A 21,634-nucleotide genomic window follows, 5' to 3' on the forward strand; every position below is an offset into this window, starting at 1 on the left:
CCCAAGGCTCCGCCGTCTGTCCTCTACTGTTTTTAAAATACATCTGTGATATTTATTTCCCCCACCCAAGAGACGGACAAGTGGCCCAGATTGCAGTCGATCTCTGTTATTGGGCCTCCTCCAAAAACATTGTCCATGCTGGAAAAAAGCTACAGAAGAGCATAACAGAGATCGAGAACTGGGTTAAATCTGTGGACGGTCAAGCTTAATCCCAAGCAAGTGCACCTTAAACTGTATGGAAAGGCACTCCAGCCAAGTTCCTTGGGGTCCCATTCTAAGAAAACATGTCCTGGAGTGCCCACAGACTGCCTGGAGAAGGAGGGAAGGAAGCACCTGAACCACCTGAGGGTACTCTGCAAAAGAAAAGGAGGAGCCACGGCCAGAACATTCATAAAATACAGAAATCTGGCCTGTATGGTGCATTTTTCATCATATGTATTTTGAAAGTTACATATCTTCTAAACTTGATTACTGACATGCAAAACATTTGGGACTGTATCAACAATGGATTAATTAAACAAATACCAAAATATAGTTTTCCTTTAATACAATTGTGGCGTGATTCCACAATTTTTGATCCGTTTCCATCAGTTTCAATGAGAGACCTTTATTTTGAAGGCAAACCGCCGATTCCGCTATTGTTGCTCACACTGGTCACGTCACGTGCCATAGACCGGTGCTCTGCATAATCGAATCGGCAGATTGTTTCTGCCGAGGAATGTGACAGGCACCTGTGAGGTGAGCCGACACCAGGGGCGAGATGACCGGGCAGACGGAAGATGATATACCTGGTTAGGAAACCTGTGTCTGAATCGCTTTTTTGAAGCATATGGCTGTTATTTAGCTCAATAGTTGCTATACTAGCACTAGACAGTAATGTATGGTAGGGACCATTAGCTAACCTGTTGCTATTTCTGTCTTGCAGCGACCTAAATACGTGACAACCGGCTGGCATTAGGATTTACTTACTGCTGTAAAGCCTAGTAGTGAAATCATGTAGTACAAACGTATAGCACCTGATATTTCCTCAAACTCCTATGAAATGTCATAGTTTCTCTTCTTCTTAAAGTAGTTTTTTACCCTAACAGAAACAGGAGCAATCTTCACCTTTGGGAAGAGCAAGTTTGCTGATAATGTGCCCAGTAAATTCTGGCTGAAGAATGACCATCCAGAAGAAATCTCGTGTGGGGGTGATCACACTGCTGTCGTAACAGGTGATCAATAATGTAACCTACACTCTACCATATGATTGGATGACTTGGGGACACTGTGTCTAAAACGATCAATACATAGCTCGTTTGTTGTTTATAAAATGCTGGTAAATCATTATCAATGGTTCATTATCAGTTTATTAATGGACCTGTAATCAAACAGTGTTATGAACAAAATGCCTTTAACTTCAAGACATGTATAGTATTTACTTGTTCAAAGACACAAAGAAATACATAAAAACAGTATAATTATGTCTTCTCCTATGTGTAGGCCATAGCAGGCTGTTCATGTTTGGAAGTAATACCTGCGGTCAGCTAGGACTGGGGTTAAAGATCAACGTCAACATCAACAAGCCCACTGCTGTGAAAGGTCAGTCCATCATGTACAAGGATTATGTTCGACTCACATTTTGTCAATGTTTTGTAACGTTAAAACACATGTTTTTTTTCTTTAGTGTTGAAGACAGAAAAAGTGAAGTTTGCAGCATGTGGAAGAGACCACACAATCATGTGCACATGTAAAAGAACCAAGTTGTTTTACTCTACATTACTATAGAACATGTTATGAATATGTGCCATTACAATGACTTATGAGGCTTTCACCCATGTTTCTCAGGGAGTGGGCGTGTTTATGGTGCTGGCAGTAACCAGGAGGGGCAGCTTGGTTTGGGACACTGTGATGACACAAACACCTTCCACCTGATTCATCCCTTCTCTGACCACGCACCAATCAAAATGCTCGCTGCTGGCTGCAACACCTCAGCTGCTCTGACAGGTAACGTTGAAAACAGAAAGACTGTCTGTCTACTGTGTGTGTGTCTGTCGGTCTGTCTGTTGGTCAGTCTTCTCTGTCAGTATGTGTGCTGTGTTGTATATGTGTTGACAGAGGAAGGCAGGCTGTTCATGTGGGGTGATAACTCGGTTGGCCAGATCGGTCTGGGGGCAGAGAGCTACGCCTCAGAGCCTAGAGAGGTGATGGTGGGGCAGTCAGTGGCCTGGGTGTCCTGTGGATACCACCACTCAGCGTTCGTCACAGGTAACACACACAGGGTTCATTTAAATTGAGTAGCTGAACCGTGTGCATACCATTAACCTGTTGTCATATAGTAATTCGGCTGGGTTATTGTGTTTGGTTTGGGCTTGTTCCAGTGGACGGGGACCTCTACACGTTTGGGGAGAGTCGGAACGGAAGGCTGGGTCTATTCCGTGACCAGCTGGCCAATCACAGAGTCCCTCAGCAGGTGGATGGCATCCAGGACCCAGTCATCCAAGTGTCCTGTGGAGGGGAGCACACAGTGGCACTCACAAGTAAATATCACTGGGAAATAAAATGAATACTAACTCATAGATACAGTACTGTTAATAAAATAACACAGTCTGTCTACTGTTTCCAGTTTGTGACCGTCTCCCCTTCCTCTATACCTCTCTATCTCTCTCTTTCTCTCTCTTCCTCTATACCTCTCTATACCTCTCTCTCTCTCTTGCTTCCTCTCTATCTCTCTCTATACCTCTCTCTCTCTCTTGCTTCCTCTCTATCTCTCTCTATACCTCTCTCTCTCTTGCTTCCTCTCTATACCTCTCTCTCTATACCTCTCTCTCTCTATACCTCTCGATCTCTATCTCTCGCTATACCTCTCTCTCTATACCTCTCGATCTCTATCTCTCGCTATACCTCTCTATCTCTCTATCTCTCTCTATACCTCTCTATCGCTATCTCTCTCTCTTGCTTCCTCTATACCTCTCTATCTCTCTCTATACCTCTCTATCGCTATCTCTCTCTCTTGCTTCCTCTATACCTCTATCTCGCTCTATGCCTCTATCTCTCTCTATACCTCTATATCTATACCTCTCTATTGCTATCTCTCTCTCTTGCTTCCTCTATTGCTATCTCTCTCTCTTGCTTCCTCTATTGCTATCTCTCTCTCTTGCTTCCTCTATACCTCTCTATCTCTCTCTCTTGCTTCCTCTATACCTCTATCTCTCTCTCTTGCTTCCTCTATACTTCTCTATCTCTCTCTCTCTCTTGCTTCCTCTATACCTCTCTATCTCTCTCTCTCTCTCTTGCTTCCTCTATACCTCTCTATCTCTCTCTCTCTCTTGCTTCCTCTATACCTCTATATCTCTCTCTCTCTTGCTTCCTCTCCGTGTTCCAGAGGAGGATGTGTACACGTTTGGGCGGGGTCAGCATGGTCAGCTGGGCCACGGGACCTTCCTGTTCGAAGCACCTTTGCCCAAAGCACTGGTCCACTTCCGGAACGGCAGAGTCAGTCACGTCACCTGTGGAGAGAACCACACTGCAGTGATCACAGGCAAGCTTCTATTCTACTGTAATATATTCTACTAAGTATACACTGTTGAATAGAAGTTGTCATTCAGACATTTGAAACCTGAGCATGTTCCATTGAGACCCCATGTCTCACCCTCCAGACAGTGGGATTCTGTACACCTTTGGGGATGGTCGCCATGGTAAACTAGGACTGGGGGAAGAGAACTTCACCAACCAGTTCAGACCAACACTGTGCCCACGCTTCCTCAAATACAGTGTCCAGTCAGTGAGTCAAGCTGTGTGGGTTTGTGTGAGTGTTTGTGTTTGTGCATGTGCTAATACTGTGCATGTGTGTTCAGGTGGCAGGTGGCAGCTCTCACATGCTGGTGCTGGCTATGCCCAGACCCCCAGAGGTTGAGGAAGTGGTGATAGAGGAAGATGATGTCACAGAGACCATTCTGGAGACTCTGGAAACCTACACTGAGCTGCTCTTGATGGATCCCTCCCTCCTGATGTCCAACCCACCGACTGCACCTCCTCTCTGGACCCTGTCTGCTAGGGCCCGCCGCAGGGAGAGGGTGAGCGCTGGGCCACAACATCAGAACGTTTCAGAAAGGAGAATTGGAGTGTTGATTACAAGGAGTGACAGAGTTGTGGTGTTTGGTTGCCTTCACTAGGGAGCAGTGTTGCGTCACATTTCAGAGAAACTGTATATAATGATGAGATGGTCTCCGCCCAGCAATGGAAGTCGTTATCATGAAGGCGTAAAGGCAGGTGGGTGGATGCGAGATCAGGAGGGACATTCTAGCCAATGAAAGGGCAGATATGTGTGTGAACAACAGACACAACTCCAATATAAAAACATTTTTCTCAAAGCTGCAGAGATGCCACTTATTTTAGTAACAATCTAAACATTACTAAACTTCTATTTGATCAAATAAGTCTCACGTAGCAAATTAACAATCATATTTTTTGTTGACCAAATCTGACACTTTTTCTTAGCCTTTGATACCAAAAATCCCCACTTGGTCTGCTTATAGCTGTATTCTCGCGTGGACAGATTTTGACTGGAGTGGAGCCTCTCGCTTCACCTCTTCCTCTCTGGTAATGGTCATGTGCAGTAGCCTACTTTATGTGTACCAGTCTCAATCACTTCACTTTAGTACTAATATGGCCTGAGGGAGCAACTGAGCCCTTATGTAGCCATTATTCAGTACTGAACAAAAATATAAATGCAACATGTAAAGTGTTGGTCCCATATTTCATGAGCTGAAATAAAAGATCCCAGAAATGTTCCATACTCACAAAAAGCTTGTTTCTCTCCAATTTTGTTCACAAATGTGTTTACATCCCTGCTAGTGAGCATTTCTCTTTTGCCAAGATAATCCATCCATCTGACAGGTGTGGCATATCAAGAAGCTGATTAAACAACATGATCATTACACAGGTGCACCTTGTGCTGGGGGCAATAAAAGGCCACTCTAAAATGTGCAGTTTTGTCGCACGACACAATGCCACAGATGTCTCAAGTTTTGAGGGAGCGTGCAATTGGCATGCTGAAGAAAGGAATGTCCACCAGAGCTGTTGCCAGAGAATTGAACATTAATTTCTCTACCATAAGCCACCTCCAACTCGTTTTAGAGAATTTGGCAGTACGTCCAACCGGCCTCACAACCACAGACCACATGTAACCACACCAGCCCAGGACCTCCACATCAAGCTTCTTCCCCTGCTGGATGGTCTGAGACCAGCCACCCGGACAGCTGGTGAAACTGAGGATTATTTTGGTCTGTAATAAGCACTTTTGTGGGGGAAAACTAATTCTGATTGGCTGGGCCTGGCTCCCCAGTGGATGGGTCTGGTTACTAAGTGGGTGGGCCTATGCCCTGCCAGGCCCACCCATGGCTGCATCCCTGTCCAGTCATGTGAAATCCATAGATTAGGGCCTAATGAATTTATTTAAATGGACTGATTTCCTTATGAGCCGTAACTCAGTAAAATCGTTGAAATTGTTGCATGTTGCGTTTATATTTTTGTTCAGTTTACTTTTCTGTGTGGTCTGTTTCAGGAGTGTTCTCCAGAGCAGTTTGGCCAGATGTTCCGTAACCTTCCTCCTCTGATGTCTGGCTTCTTCAACACCTCCCTTCCTGTGTCCAGGAACATCCACATCTCCAGAACACCATGTAAAGACCCCTCCACCTCCTCACTGTCCTCCAATCCCTCCTCAAACAACACCCCCAGTCCCTCTCTGTCACTCAAACCCAGAGGCAAACCCCCTTTAACACCATCACGGGCACCCCAATTCACATTCCCAGACCCTCCCAGCCCTTCACTCTCCTCAAAGTCCAGCCCTAAGAAGAAGAAGCCCACCCTGTCAAAATCACCAAAATCCACATCTAAAGAACCCATTAGCCCCTCACAGTCCTTCAAATCCATGCCTAAACTCATCCCCGACCCCACACTGTCCCCTAAAACCCCCTTTAAAAAGCCCACAGATTACAACCAATCCCCCAAAACGCTGTCTAAGGTGCACCCAAGCCCTTCTCGGAGTCCCACCTCACCACAGACAGGTACAGTAGTTGAATCCTACAATGCTGTCTTACCTTTTCGCAAAACTATATGGCCACAAGCTGTAGGCATAACTGCGACCCATATTCTATGACCTATCCCAGTGTTCTCTGTGTGTTTTTACAGAGAGGAACGAGGACACAGTGCCAGAAGCCCCTGACAGCCTGATGCTCATTGAGAATATGGAGGATGAAAAGGACACGTTGTCAAACCTGGTGAGTACAGCGGATTTATTATAAAATATTATAATGTGTACTTCAGTGCCTTTAGAATGTATTCATACCCCTTGACTTATTTCACATTTTGTTGTGTTTCAGCCTGAATTCAAAATGGATTAAATATATATTTTATCACCCATCTACACACAATACCCCATAATGACAAAGTGAAAACATGTTTTTCGAACTTTTAGCAAAATTATTGAAAATTAAATAAAGAAATATCTAATTTACATAAGTATTTATACCTCTGAGTCAATACATGTTAGAATCACCTTTGGCAGTGGTTACAGCTGTGAGTCTTTCTGGGTAAATCTCTAAGAGCTTTGCACACCTGGATTGTACAATATTTGCACAATATATTTTTTTTAATTCTTCAAGCTCTGTCAAGTTGGTTGTTGGTCATTGCTAGATAGCCATTTTTAAGTCTTGCCATAGATTTAAGCCGATTTAAGTCAAAACTGTAACTAGGCCACTCAGGAACATTCAATGTCGTCTTGGTAGATTTGGCTTTGTGTCTTAGGTTATTGTCCTGCTGAAAGGTGAATTTGTCTCCCAGTATCTGCTGGTATGCAGACTGAACCAGGTTTTCCACTAGGATTTTGCCTGTACTTAGCTCTATTCCATTTATTTTTATCCTAAAAAAACTCCATAGTCCTTGCCGATGACAAGCATATCCATAACATGTTGCAGCCACCACCATGCTTGAAAATATGAAGAGTGGTACTCAGTGATGTGTTGTGTTGGATTTGCCCCAAACAGAACGCTTGGTATTCAGAACATAAAGTAAATTTCTTTGCCACTTTTACTTTAGTGCCTTATTGCAAACAAGATACATGTTTTGGAATATTTTTATTCTTTACAGGCTTCCTTCCTTTCACTCTGTCATTTAGGTTAGTATTTTAGAGTAATTAATTTTTTTTATTTTTTATCCTCAGTTTTGTCCTATCACAAGGTAGCCTAGTGGTTAGAGTGTTGGACTAGTAACCGGAAGGTTGCAAGATAGAATCCCCGAGCTGACAAGATAAAAATCTGTCATTCTGCCCCTGAACAAGGCAGTTAACCCACTGTTCCTAGGCCGTCATTGAAAATAAGAATTTGTTCTTAACTGACTTGCCTAGTTAAATAAAAGTTAAAAAAAATAAATAAATAAACAGCCATTAAACTCTGTAACTGTTTTAAAGTTACCATTGCCCTCATGGTAAATCCATGAGTGGTTTCCTACCTCTCCGGCAACTGAGTTAGGAAGGATGCCTGTATCTTTGTAATGACTGGGTGTATTGATACACCATCCAAAGTGTAATTAATAACATCACCATGCTCAAAGGAATATTCAATGTCTGCTTTAAAAAAAAAATATATATATATATATATATATATATGTATATAAAATCATCTACCAATCAGATCCCTTCTTAGCGAGGCATTGGAAAAACCTCCCAGGTCTTTGCTGTGTTTGAAATTCAGTGCTCGACTGAGGGACCTAACAGATAATTTTAGGTATACCCCGGGAGTCAAGAGAGCAGGTGCAGAAGGTGAGTTTAATACGGAACAGATACAAAAGCACAAACATGGGAAGCATACTGAACGTGAGAGACAATCAATAACACCTAAGGACTGATGAACACAGAGGGCTAAATAAAGGGGACGTAATGAAGTCCAGGTGTGCCTAATGATGAGGTGCAGGTGTGTGTAATGATGGGTTGCCAGGACCGGTGGTTAGTAAACCGGCGAGGTGGAGCGGGAGTAGACGTGAAAGATAATCATATGTATGGGGTACAGAGATGAGGTAGTCATTCAAAGATAATGTTATGGCACACAGAGTCCATGCAACATATTATGTGACTTGTTAAGCACATTTTTGATCCTGAACTTATTTAGGCTTGCCTCAAAGGGGTTGAATAGTTATTGACTTTTTATTAATTTGTCAACATTTCTAAAAACATAATTCCATTCTGACACTATGATATTGTCTGTAGGCCAGTGACACAACATCTCAGTTTAATCTTTTTATATTCAGGCTGTAACGCAACAAAATGTGGAAAAAGTCAAGGAGTATGAATACTTTCTGAAGGCATTGTATGTGTTATAGATCTGTATGTGTATTAGGTTTGCTGTCTTGCTATGGTCAGGTATGTGGGCTCCATGACTTTGGCCTGGGATCAGAATGGCTCATTACTTTGGTCTAGGTTGTAAAGTTACAGTAACTTCCCCAAAAATATCAGGTTTTCTAGAAATCTTGGTTGGAGGATTCCGGATTCCTGCTTATTCAAATCAAATCACATTTTACTTGTCACATGCGCCTTACCATGAAATATCATTACCGTGAAATGCTTACTTACAAGCCCTTAAACAATAATGCAGTTAAAAAAATAGTTAAGAAAATATTTACCCCAAAAAATAAAAAAGTAACAATAAAATAACGAGGCTATACACAGGGGGTACCGAGTCAATGTGCAGGGGTACAGGTTAGTCGAGGTAATGTGTACATGTAGGTAGGGGTAAAGTGACTATGCATAGACAATAAACAGCGAGTAGCAGCAGTGTTTAAACAAAGGGTGGGGGTGTCAATGTAAATAGTCCAGGTGGCCATTTGATAAATTGTTCAGCAGTCATATAGCTTGGGGGTAGAAGCTGTTACGGAGCCTTTTGGACCTAGACTTGGCTCTCCGGTACCGCTTGCCGTGCGATAGCAGAGAGAACAGTCTATGACTAGGGTGACTGGAGTCTTTGACAATTTTTTGGGCCCTCCTCTGACGCCGCGTAGTATATAGGTCCTGGATGGCAGGAAGCTTGGCCCCAGTGATGTACTGGGCTGTACACACTACCCTCTGTAGCGCCTTACGGTTGGATGTAGAGCAGTTGCCATTAGGGATGCACGATATATCGGTGAATATATCCATATCGGCCGATATTAGCTAAAAATGGCAACATCGGTATCTGCCCGATGTCTAGTTTAACGCCGATGTGCGAAACCGATGTCAAAGCTGACGTGCATACCTATATAACGTAGGTACAGTTGAAGTCGGAAGTTTACATACACCTTAGTCAAATACATTTAAACTTAGTTTTTCACAATTCCTGACATTTAATCCTAGTAAAAATTCCCTGTCTGAGGTCAGTTAGGATCACCACTTTATTTTAAGAATGTGAAATGTCAGACTAATAGTAGAGAGAATTATTTATTTCAGCTTTTATTTCCTTCATCACATTCCCAGTGGGTCAGAAGTTTACATGCACTCAATTAGTATTTAGTAGCATTGCTTTTAAATTGTTTAACTTGGGTCACACGTTTTGGGTAGCCTTCCACAAGCTTCCCACAATAACTTGGGTGAATTTTGGCCCATTCCTCCTGACAGAGCTGGTGTATCTGAGTCAGGTTTGTAGGCCTCCTTGCTCGCACACACTTTTTCAGTTCTGCCCACAAATTTTCTATGGGATTGAGGTCAGGGCTTTGTGATGGCCACTCCAATACCTTGACCCTGTTGCCCTTAAGCCATTTTGCCACAACTTTGGAAGTATGCTTGGGGTCATTGTCCATTTGGAAGACCCATTTGCGACCAAGCTTTAACTTCCTGACTGATGTCTTGAGATGTTGCTTCAATATATCCACATAGTTTTCCTTCCACGTGATGCCATCTATTTTGTAAAGTGCACGAGACCTCCTGTAGCAAAGCACCCCCACAACATGATGCTGCCACCCCCGTGCTTCATGGTTGGGATGGTGTTCTTCAGCTTGCAAGCATCCCCCTTTTTCCTCCAAACATAACGATGGTCATTATGGCCAAACAGTTCTTTGTCCCCTTGTGCAGTTGCAGACCGTAGTCCGGCTTTTAAAAAAAAATATTTTCTAATTTTACCCCCTTTTCTCCCCAATTTTCGTGGTATCCAATCGCTAGTAATTACTATCTTGTCTCATCGCTACAACTCCCGTACGGGCTCGGGAGAGACGAAGGTCGAAACCCATGCGTCCTCCGAAGCACAATCCAACCAAGCCGCACTGCTTCTTAACACAGCCCGCCTCCAACCCGGAAGCCAGCCTCACCAATGTGTCGGAGGAAACACCGTGCACCTGGCCCCCTTGGTTAGTGCGCACTGCGCCCGGCCCGCCACAGGAGTCGCTGGAGTGCGATGAGACAAGGATATCCCTACCGGCCAAACCCTCCCTAACCCGGACGACGCTAGGCCAATTGTGCGTCGCCCCACGGACCTCCCGGTCGCGGCCGGCTGCGACAGAGCCTGGGCGCGAACCCAGAGACTCTGGTGGCGCAGCTAGCACTGCGATGCAGTGCCCTAGACCACTGCGCCACCCGGGAGGCCAGTCTGGCTTTTTTAATGGCGGTTTTAGAGCAGTGGCTTCTTCCTTGCTGAGCAGGTTATGTCAATATAAGACTCGTTTTACTATGGATATAGATACTTTTGTACCTGTTTCCTCCAGCATCTTCACATGGTCCTTTGCTGTTGTTCTGGGATTGATTTGCACTTTTCGCACCAAAGTACGTTCATCTCTAGGAGACAGAACGCGTCTCCTTCCTGAGCGGTATGACGGCTGCGTGGTCCCATGGTGTTTATACTTGCGTACTATTGTTTGTACAGATGAACGTGGCACCTTCAGGCGTTTGGAAATTGCTCCCAAGGATGAACCAGACTCGTGGAGGTCTACAATTTTTTTTATGAGGTCTTGGCTGATTTCTTTTGATTTTCCCATGATGTCAAGCAAAGAGGAACTGAGTTTGAAGGTAGGTCTTGAAATACATCCACAGGTACACCTCCATTTGACTCAAATTATGTCAATTAGCCTATCAGAAGCTTCTAAAGCCATGACATCATTTTCTGGAATTTTCCAAGCTGTTTAAAGGCACAGTCAACTTTGTGCATGTAAACTTCTGACCCACTGGAATTGTGATACAGATAAGTGAAATAATCTGTCTGTAAACAATTGTTGGAAAAATTACTTGTGTCATGCACAAAGTAGATGTCCTAACCGACTTGCCAAAACTATAGTTTGTAAACAAGAAATTTGTGGAGTGGTTGAGAAACGAGTTTTAATGACTCCCACCTAAGTGTATGTAAACTTCCGACTTCAACTGTACATGACATAATGACGCCACGTAAAATGTTGCACTACACGTGCAACACAGCATTCCTAACCTAGCCCACAATGTCTGCTGTGTGGATCGAGCGTTCAACAAGTCAAGCATAACATTTCAGCGAGACAACTCTAAGGCGAAATTCTTTGCCCTTGACAATCAACCGTTCTCTGTCAGCGGTGATGTTGGCTTTCACCGACACCGGTACACACTACCAAGTGAGCTATTTTTCAGATGTTGCCCTACCGGAGTTACACAGTAATAGCGTCACTGCTGTTAACTTCACAACTGACATTTGGACCAGCGATATCAGCCCAATGAGTATGCTGAGAGTGAGCAAGACAGTGGATAGTCAAGGATTTCGTACTGAGGAAAGTCGTATTGCATGCTCATGAATATGATGGTTGTCATACTGCTGCTGCCATTTCAATGGCATTTGAGAACATATTTGAAACTTGGAATCATGAATACACTCCTAGCTCCATTCGAACAACTGACTCGAGAAATAAGCTCATCAACTGCGTCTGCAGCAAACTTGATACCCTCTGTCATGGCATTGAAACACCTGCTCAACAAAACCGCCGACAGGCTGTGAACAAACGATTCGGTGGCATTCTCTCTTTACTGTGTCGCCACCGTGCTCGATGCTATGTACAAGGACTGCTACTTCGATGCAGACAAGAAACAGGGTTTACGTAAAATGTTACATACACAGCTAGACAAAATGGAAACGGACACAGTGACAGTGCGCACCCAGGCCACGGACAGACAAAGCTGAAACTTTACTGCTTGACATGTCTGATGAAATCCTGGTTGAGAATGAAAAGACTGAACAAATGAACAATGAAACAGCACAGCAAGTAAGTGAAAGAAATAGGTTTTGACTGTTTTACTGATAAATGCCAACAAAATACCTTTTTGGTCAGTGTGGTGTGTGTGTGTGTGTGTGTGTGTGTGTGTAACCTTTATTTAGCTTGGCAAGTCAGTTAAGAACAAATTCTTATTTACATTTACGGCCTACCCCGGCCAAACCCGGCCAATTGTGCGCCGCCCTATGGGACTCCCAATCACGGCCGGATGTGATACAGCCTGGAATCGAACCAGGGACTGTAGTGACTCCTCTTGCACTGAAATGCCTTAGACCGCTGTGTCCACGTGTGTGTGTTAACTATTTAACTATACTAGAATGCTTAAAAGGCAGCAAAAATGTAAATATCGGTTATCGGTATTAGGGTTTTTTGGGAAAGAAAATATTGGAAATCGGTATCGGCCAAAATGACATATCGGTGCATCACTAGTTGCCATACCAGGTGGTGATGCAACCGGTCAGGAGGCTCTCGATGGTGCAGCTGTAGAAATGTTGAGGATCTGGGGACCCATGCCAAATATTTTCAGTCTCCTGAGGGGGAAGAGGTGTTGTCGTGCCCTCTTCACGACTTTCTTGGTATGTTTGGACCATGTTAGGTTGTTGGTGATGTGGACTCTAAACCTGCTCCACTGCAGCCCCGTCGATGTGAATGGGGGTGTGTTCGGCCATCCTTTTCCTGTAGTCCACGATCATCTCCTTTGTCTTGCCTTGTTGAGGGAGAGGTTGTTGTCCTGGCACCACACTGCCAGGTCTCTGACCTCCTCCCTATAGGCTGTCTCATCGTTGTCAGTGATCAGGTCTACCACCGTTGTCGTCAGCAAACTTAATGATGGTGTTGGAGTCGTGCTCAACCACGCAGTCGTCTGTCTTTCCATCTGTCTCTGCGTCTGTCTTTCCGTCTATCTCTGCGTCTGTCTCTCTCTGCGTCTGTCTCTCTCTACATCTGTCTCTGCGTCTGTCTCTCTCTGCGTCTCTCTCTGCGTCTGTCTCTGCGTCTGTCTCTGAGTCTGTCTCTGAGTCTGTCTCTGAGTCTGTCTCTGAGTCTGTCTCTGAGTCTGTCTCTGAGTCTGTCTCTGAGTCTCTCTCCGTCTGTCTCTCTCCGTCTGTCTCTCTCCGTCTGTCTCTCTCCGTCTGTCTCTCTCCGTCTGTCTCTGCATCTGTTTCTCTCCCTCTGTCTCTCCATCTGTCTCTCTCCGTCTGTCTCTGCATCTGTCTCTCCATCTGTTTCTCTCCGTCTGTCTCTCCATCTGTCTCCATCTGTCTCTCCATCTGTTTCTCTCCGTCTGTCTCTCCATCTGTCTCTCTCCGTCTGTCTCTGCATCTGTCTCTCTCCATCTGTCTCTCTCTGTCTGTCTCCATCTGTCTCTCCATCTGTCTCTCCATCTGTCTCTTTCCATCTGTCTGCATCTGTCTCTCCATCTGTCTCTGTGTCTGTCTCTCCATCTGTCTCTCTCATCTGTCTATCCATCTGTCTCTCTCCGTCTGTCTCTGCGTCTGTCTCTCCATCTGTCTCTCCATCTGTCTCTGCGTCTGTCTCTCCGTCTGTCTCTCCGTCTGTCTATGCGTCTGTCCCTCCGTCTGTCCCTCCGTCTGTCTCTCCGTCTGTCTCTCCATCTGTCTCTCCGTCTGTCTCCTGCTCATTTGCGTTTCCAAGAAAACATGTCTCCTTTTGCAGCTTCAGTGCTAGAGATGCCAATAAACAAATGGGTTTGAGCTTAATCGCTGTCCCTGCCGCCATTCTTCTCATCAACATACACACACGTAATTATACACACATACACACACAGCTCCTCCTGGCTCATAGCTAATCCGTAGTGTTGACGTGACTGGGATGTCGACACACTTCACGCCCATCTTTCCATGACTCCTGCTGAGGGAGGCTGTGAGGGAGTTTCCTGTGTTCGGAGGAGAAGAGTATTTAGCTACACACATCCTAACACTGCTATTACTGATACATGCACAACGTTTTCAACATCTTCATCGTGGTCTTCATCGGCCTACTCTTGTTGTAGCACACAGTGAAACCCAGCAGTGTGAACAACCGACATGGAGGAGAGAGAGCAGCTAGAAAAACACATGATGCTGGGAAGACCAATGCTGGGAAGACCAGGCATTTATTTTTGCTGTGCTGCCTCTCCCATGCACTTTAGTTCATTCTATACACAGAACCGCTAGGGTGTCTTGTGTGCTATGAGACTGTGTATACTGTACGTGCATACGTGTTTCATCCATTTCATAGAGAGTCTCTGAGGTGTAATACGTGAGGAGTTTGGCACCCGATGATGAAGGTGGATGTGTTAATTGACTGAATGGAAAGGCTTCTAATAAAGGTTGCCGTGGCAATGAGCGAATCGGTCTGCTTTTGCATAACACCTCAATACCCTCTCATTAACTTGGATTATAATTTATTTCCAGCAGGGATTGGGGGAAAAAATAGATGGATTTCATCGTCACGTGTCGTAGTTCTTCCTACCAGCCTCTGCTTTTTATTCTGTTATGCAGTTCTTATACAGGCTCATGTTTGCCTGCAGGAAAGCTGACTACCCACACTTGTTTACATTCCTGATGGAAGGAAGGTTCTAGCTTTTGTGTTGTAACCCTTTTATAGTTGTTTCATGTAAGAGCTTGTATGTAGGTTATTAACGTATCTCAACATAGTTAAATGAGATGTTGAGTTTGGTTGTGAGACTTGTGTCCCGTTCTTTTTGAGGCAGGCATCACTATCGAGAGGAGATTCTGGCGATGAGACTGGGACTACATCTACAGAGCAGAAGGATAAGGTATGTTAGTGTATTTACTATAAGGAACAGGAAAGAAGGACTGGCATCTACATGTCTGTCTTCCTTTCTCCTTTATTTCACTGTACATTTGGCTCCTTTATTCTGCTTTACACTTTACTGTATTCTCTTCATGTTTCAAATCCTTCTCTCTTTCTTCCTTACCCTCTGAATATTCTCTCTCTTTGCAAAATGTTACCCTCCTCTCTCTTTCTTCCTCTACTCTCTGAATATTCTCTCTCTTTGCAAAACGTTACCCTCCTCTCTCTCTCTCTCTCTCTCTCTCTCTCTCTCTCTCTCTCTGTCTCCTTGTCTCTTTCTCATCTCTCCAGGGACATAAAAAGGGTAAGGCTCTTTGGAGAGCTGTGAAGGAGGCAGAGAGGGAGGTTAAACAAACCCTGACCAGCAGGAAGGAGGAGCTACCTTCCCATAAAGCCCTTCCCACCGAGCTCCAGAGAGGTTCCAGTCTGAGTTTGTTGAAGGCAGAGGCCATGCCCTCAAAGAGTCCCAAACCACTAAAGACCCCTCAGACCCCCCAAACCCCAGCCAGGGGCAAGGAGAACATCACTTTGACAACAGAAAAGGCTGGCCTTAAAGTGAAAACCAGTAAACTAGAGAGCAATCTTCAAAGCACAGGTAAAGCAGGGTCTAAGCTAAGTACATCTGCAAGGAAACAAAGCAAGTTATCTGTATCGAAACCTAGCACTCCTAAACACAGTCAGATCCAGATATCTGTGTCTAAACCCAGCACTCCAAAGCATGGTCAAAGCAAGCTGTCTGAGGTGAATAAAGGTACAGAGATGAAAGGTAAAGGCCCTGTAAAGATCAGAAGTAAGGAGGCCGAGGCGACCAGCACTCCCATCAAAACTAAAAGTTTGGAGTCCAAAGACAAGAAATCAAAAATTGCAGAGGAAGATACTAAAACTATTGAAGTTCAAAATAAACCACTTCAAGGGGTCAAGTCCACTCCAGTCAAAGTTAAAGGTAAACAATTAGAGGTCAAATCCACCTCTGTGAAAAGTAACATTCAAGAGGCCAAATCCTCTACAGTCAAAGTTAAAGGTAAACCTGTGGAAAAGGAGCCAATTCCAATTAAAACTGTGGCTGAAAGCACTCCTTTGAATGTAAAGAGGATTCCTAAGAAGGTAGTAGATAATAACAAACCATCTGAAGGTAAAAACACTCCAATAAAGGGACAAAGGAAGGAAAAAGAGGTGAATGAACAAAAGACTGGAGAGTCTATTACTCTCAAAGAGTCAGGGACAACAGAGGGGAACAACGTGGCAGATGAAGGCAAAGGCAAAGTCACAGAAACAAAAAGTGCACCCACCAAAACAAAATATGTGCCTAAACCTGAAGAGGTTAAAGCTAAATTGACTGAGTTGAATGGAACCCCGGTGAAACTGAAAAGCAAGCCAACAGAGGTTTCCAGCCAACCAATCTTAGTAGAACCTACCTCAAAGGCCAAATTACCATCTGCATCACTGTCATTATCAGATGCAATGCCTCAAAATGCTTGGGATAAGAAGTCAGCGAAGTCTGAGCTTAGAGAGCCACTGGCTGTCTCACAGGTCAAAGGTAGAGTGGCGGTCCCAGGGAAAGATACCATTGGTGAATCCCAGGAGGGGGAGCCTGGCTGGAGAGGATTTCTCAGCGATGCAGCCTCTCTCCTTCCAGCCGTGGGGGTGGCAGGCGTAGCCATGGGGGTCTTGAGTGAGGCGGTGACAAGTGTGAGGGGGTTTCAGTCAGAGAGTGACACAGCCACTTCTATCCCTCCTCGGCGGTCCAGCCAGGTAGAGAGGTTCACCAAACAGAGCGCCATCACCCAGCCTTCCTCCTCCTCCTCTTCAACATCAGATCCCAGTGCAGTAGCGCAAAGAAACAGGACCGCCATCCGCATCAGTGTTCTCGGGAATTCTGATCAGGAAGCAGGGAGCAGGAGTTCTGAGAAGAACCCAGACACCACAGAGGCTGCTAGTGACAGGTCGGGAGGTCAGGCCGACGTTGACGACGATGAGAACACTAGTAGAGGTCAAAGGTCAGAGGCTGAGGATGATGAACATGAAGATTTCACAAAGAGACAGGGAGAGGAGGATGACAGGAGTAGTAAGGGTCTGGAAGAAGAGGAGGAGGATGACAGGAGTAGTAAGTGTCTGGAAGAGAGCAGTGAACAGAACGAAGGGGGAGAAGCAGAAGACAGTGATTCTGTGGCCAGCAGAGAAGGAGAGGAGGATAGAGAAGAGAAGAGTGAAGAGAGCCAGGGCGCGGAGGGTGAGGAGAGCAAAGAGAGTGATTCTGAGGGGACAGGAGAGGGTGAGGAGAGCAAAGAGAGTGATTCTGAGGGGACAGGAGAGGGGGAGGAGAGCAAAGAGAGTGATTCTGAGGGGACAGGAGAGGGGGAGGAGAGCAAAGAGAGTGATTCTGAGGGGACAGGAGAGGGGGAGGAGAGCAAAGAGAGTGATTCTGAGGGGACAGGAGAGGGGGAGGAGAGCAAAGAGAGTGATTCTGAGGGGACAGGAGAGGGGGAGGAGAGCAAAGAGAGTGATTCTGAGGGGAAAGGAGAGGGGGAGGAGAGCAAAGAGAGTGATTCTGAGGGGACAGGAGAGGGTGAGGAGAGCAAAGAGAGTGATTCTGAGGGGACAGGAGAGGGGGAGGAGAGCAAAGAGAGTGATTCTGAGGGGACAGGAGAGGGGCAGGAGATCAAAGAGAGTGATTCTGAGGGGGAGGAGAGCAAAGAGAGTGATTCTGAGGGGACAGGAGAGGGGGAGGAGAGCAAAGAGAGTGATTCTGAGGGGACAGGAGAGGGGGAGGAGAGCAAAGAGAGTGATTCTGAGGGGACAGGAGAGGGGGAGGAGATCAAAGAGAGTGATTCTGAGGGGGAGGAGAGCAAAGAGAGTGATTCTGAGGGGACAGGAGAGGGGGAGGAGAGCAAAGAGAGTGATTCTGAGGGGGAGGAGAGCAAAGAGAGTGATTCTGAGGGGGAGGAGAGCAAAGAGAGTGATTCTGAGGCAAGCCTAGAGGAGAAAGGAGAGGAGAAAAGTGAAGACAGTGATGGGGAAGGAGAGGAGGGAGAGAGTGGTTCTGGGACAAGTGGAGAGGGGGAAGAGGAGGATAAGAGTGAAGAAGAGTCCAGTGATGACGAGAGTGGGGATGAAAACAAGGAGGAGGGTGGTGATGAATCAGGAGGTGAGGCTGAGAGCAAGAGTGAGGCATCAGCAGAAGAGGAGGAAGATGAACAAGCAGAAGAAGCAGAGAGTGAAGAAAGTAAAGCTGCTGAGTCAGGAGAGGAGGAAGGAGAGGGAGAGAGTGGAACAGATGAGGAAGGAGAGGGAGAGGATAAGGAAGGTTGTGAAAGTGAAGAAGAGGAGGAGGAGGCAAGTGTAATTGAGGAGGAGAAAGGAGAAGAGGATGACGATGAGGAAAATGGTGCAGAAAGTGGAGAAGGTGAGGGCAATGTAGGAGAAGAGGAAGAGGAAGCAGTTGAGGGTGAGGAAGAAGAGGATGAAAATGAAGGTGAAGAGGAGAACGGTGAAGTCGAAGAGGAGGGAGGAGAGGATGATGAGGCAGAGGAGGAAGATGCTAGTGGAGAGGAGGAACTTGAAGATGAAAACAGTGAGGAAGAGGAGGGAGAAGAAGAAGAGGGGGAAGAAGAAGATGATGATGATGATGATGATAAAGAGGAAGGGGAGGAGGGAGAAGGGGAGGAAGAGGGTGAAGGGGAAGAGGAGGAAGAAAATAAAGATCAGGAAGAAGGAGAAGAGAATAATGAAGAGGAGAAAGAAAATGATGAGGGTGAGAAGGAAGGAGAGGAAGATGGTGAAAAACAGGAAGATGTGAAAGAGGAAATAGAAGTGGATGAAGAGAAAGAGGAGGAAGGAGAGGAAGATGGTGAAAAACAGGAAGATGAGAAAGAGGAAATAGAAGTGGATGAAGAGAAAGAGGAGGAAGCGAACAAACAAGAAGAGGAAAGGGAGAAGCAAGAGGAGGAAGAGAAGGAAGAAGAAAAAGATAGACAGGAAGTAGATGGAAAAGACACAGAGGGAGAGGAGGGTGGAGAAAAGGGGGAGGAGAAGGGAGATGAAAAAGAAGGGAAAGAAAATAAAGAAATTGATGGTGAATTAGAAGAAGAAGCTGCAGGGGAACAGAAAGGGGAGATGGAGGTGGAGGAAACCGGAGAGGAAGAAGGTGAAGAGGAAGGAGAAGAAGAAGAGGAGGAAGAAAAATATATTAAAGAAGAACAAGTTGAGGAAGAAGAGGATGAGAAAGATAGTAAAAAAGGAGAAGAGGAGGAGGGAGAGGAAGAGAAAGATAGTAAAAAAGGAGAAGAGGAGGAGGATGAAGAGGAGGAGGGAGAGGAAGAGAAAGATAGTATAGAAGAGGAAGAGGAAGGGAAAGATAGTAAAGAAGAAGAAGAGGAGGGAGAGGAAGAGGAGGAAGAAGATGAACAGGAAGAGGAGGCGGAAGAAGAGGAGGAAGAGATAAAATCTGCAAAAGGGAAAAAGAAAGGCTCACAAAGCGTACCACCTAAAGCAGCTCCCCCCAGCAGGAAAGGGATGGAAGATCCCCCGAGGGAGAAACCCAAACCAGCGGCCCGTACAAAACAGAGGACCACAGGGGGAAAACAGGCCAAAAGTACCCAAGAATCCCAACAGTTCTGGAATAATGTCTTACCCCAGTACCTGGAGCTGAAGTGAGACATTCTGGACCTCAATGGTTCCAAATCCTTTATGGATCAGAACCCAAACCTGCCTGTTAACAGTGGCTGGAAGGATTCTGGACCTGAGAAACCTGAGTCATAAGACTAACACAGTACAGGTGTTTGAGAACCTCTGTGTGGATGTGTGCTTGTACTTTCTATTATGTCACTTATCCACAGTTGTGACCCCCCCCCCCCCAAAAAAATGATATGTCTTTATTTATTTGGAGTTTTCTTTGCACAAACTGTATCTTTTTATTCTCATGAATGCATAGTTTGTTCTTGTGCACCTAATATTGAATGCCTTGACCTGACTGTTGGAAAAATGTGATACAGTATATGACCTTTGGCATAGATCATGAGGTATTAGAGGTAACATCTTGTCATTTAGCCTGCCTGACGCAAACAGGGCCAAGCAGATGTAAATAGTATTTCTTAGATATATTTATTTCTTAAATATCATCTCATGTGTAGTCCATTGCCAAAACATCTTTACACACAACATTCCTCCATATTTTAAATACAGGCACTCATACAGCCTGTCCCTGTGTAAAATCATTTTTATTTAATCAATACCTATGCATATAATTTACACAGTATGTGTGCTGTAATGTATCGTAAGGTAATTCACTAAGTGTACTCATACACTATACTGAACTGAATTGTAATATGTAAATATTTTTCTAAAATAAAGATAAATTGAGAACTTCACAGGACTCATGAGTTAGGATTAAAAATGTATTCTTTAAAGAATCCACTGTGTGATGTAATCTAGGAAAATATATACTGTAGTAAAATAAATAAAATACAGTAAAATATATATAATAAGATATTTAAATATATGGCCAATATATTACGGCTAAGGGGTGTTCTTAGGGACAACGCAACGCGGAGTGCCAGGATACAACCCTTAGCCATGGTATATTGGCTATATATCACAAACCCCAGAGGTGCCTTATTGCTATTATAAACTGGTTATCAATGTAATTAGAGCAGTAAAAAGTTATGTTTTGTCATACCCGTGCTATATGGTCTGTTGTAACGCGGCTGTCAGCCAATCAGCATTCAGGGCTCGAACCTAGTTTATAAATATACAGTGACTTCGGAAAGTATTCATTCCCCTTGACTTTTCCCCCATTTTGTTAGGTTACAGCCTTATTCTAAAATTGATGAAATAGTTTTTTTACTCATCAATCTACACACAATACCCCATAATGACAAAGCAAAAACAGGTTTTTAGAAATGTTTGCTAATTTATTAAAAATAAATAAATGTAAATATCACATTTACATAAGTATTCAGACCCTTTACTCAGTACTTTGTTGAAGCACCTCTTGTGTTTTCTTGGCTGTGTGCTTGGGGTCATTGTCCTGTTGGAAGGTGACCCTTCGCCCCAGTCTGAGGTCCTGAGCTCTCTGGAGCAGGTTTTCATCAAGGATCTCTCTGTACTTTGCTCCGTTCATCTTTGCCTCGATCCTGACTAGTCTCCCAGTCCCTGCCACTGAAAACATCCTCACTGCATGATGCTGCCACCAATATGCTTCATCGTAGGGATGGTGTCAGGTTGCCTCCAGATGTGACGCTTGGCATTCAGGCCAAAGAGTTCAATCTTGGTTTCATCAGAACAGAGAATTTTGTTCCTCATGGCCTGAGAGTCTTTAGGTGCTTTTTGGCAAACTCCAAGCGGGCTGTCATGTGCCTTTTACTGAGGAGTGCCTTTTACTGAGGAGTGGCTTCTGTCTGGCCACTCTTCCGTAAAGGCCTGATTGGTGGAGTGCTGCAGAGATGGTTGTCCTTCTGGAAAAACTTCTTACATTTTAGAATGATGGAGGCCACTGTGTTCTTGATGACCTTCAATGCTGCAGAAATGTTTTGGTACCCTTCCCCAGATCTGTGCCTCAACACAATCCTGTCTCGGAGCTCTACGGACAATTCCTTTG

General features: G+C 44.8%; 1 protein-coding gene across 1 annotated transcript; it reads left to right on the forward strand.

Moving 5' to 3' along the window:
- Window positions 1-697: 697 nt before the first annotated feature.
- LOC120058105 (transcriptional regulator ATRX-like) lies at window positions 698-20,328 on the forward strand. The gene is made up of 15 exons (XM_039006580.1): window positions 698-791; window positions 1,089-1,214; window positions 1,483-1,581; window positions 1,667-1,729; window positions 1,828-1,986; window positions 2,098-2,247; window positions 2,361-2,519; window positions 3,365-3,538; window positions 3,639-3,763; window positions 3,837-4,055; window positions 5,546-6,047; window positions 6,172-6,260; window positions 14,936-15,001; window positions 15,331-15,634; window positions 16,496-20,328. Exons 1-15 carry the CDS (start codon window positions 761-763, stop codon window positions 19,690-19,692), a joined length of 5,463 nt encoding a protein of 1,820 aa, XP_038862508.1. The 5' UTR covers window positions 698-760; the 3' UTR covers window positions 19,693-20,328.
- Window positions 20,329-21,634: the final 1,306 nt, after the last annotated feature.

Source organism: Salvelinus namaycush, chromosome 13 (assembly GCF_016432855.1).
Source record: "Salvelinus namaycush isolate Seneca chromosome 13, SaNama_1.0, whole genome shotgun sequence".
Lineage (NCBI taxonomy): Eukaryota > Metazoa > Chordata > Actinopteri > Salmoniformes > Salmonidae > Salvelinus > Salvelinus namaycush.

Bases quoted from the DNA above. Each gene is read 5' to 3' on its own strand.
- LOC120058105 (XM_039006580.1), top strand. From the start codon at position 761: ATGACCGGGCAGACGGAAGATGATATACCTG. The intron at 3,539-3,638 runs GTAATATATTCT...CTCACCCTCCAG, and splicing joins AGGCAAGCTTCTATTCTACT to ACAGTGGGATTCTGTACACC. The intron at 15,002-15,330 runs GTATGTTAGTGT...TCATCTCTCCAG, and splicing joins CTACAGAGCAGAAGGATAAG to GGACATAAAAAGGGTAAGGC.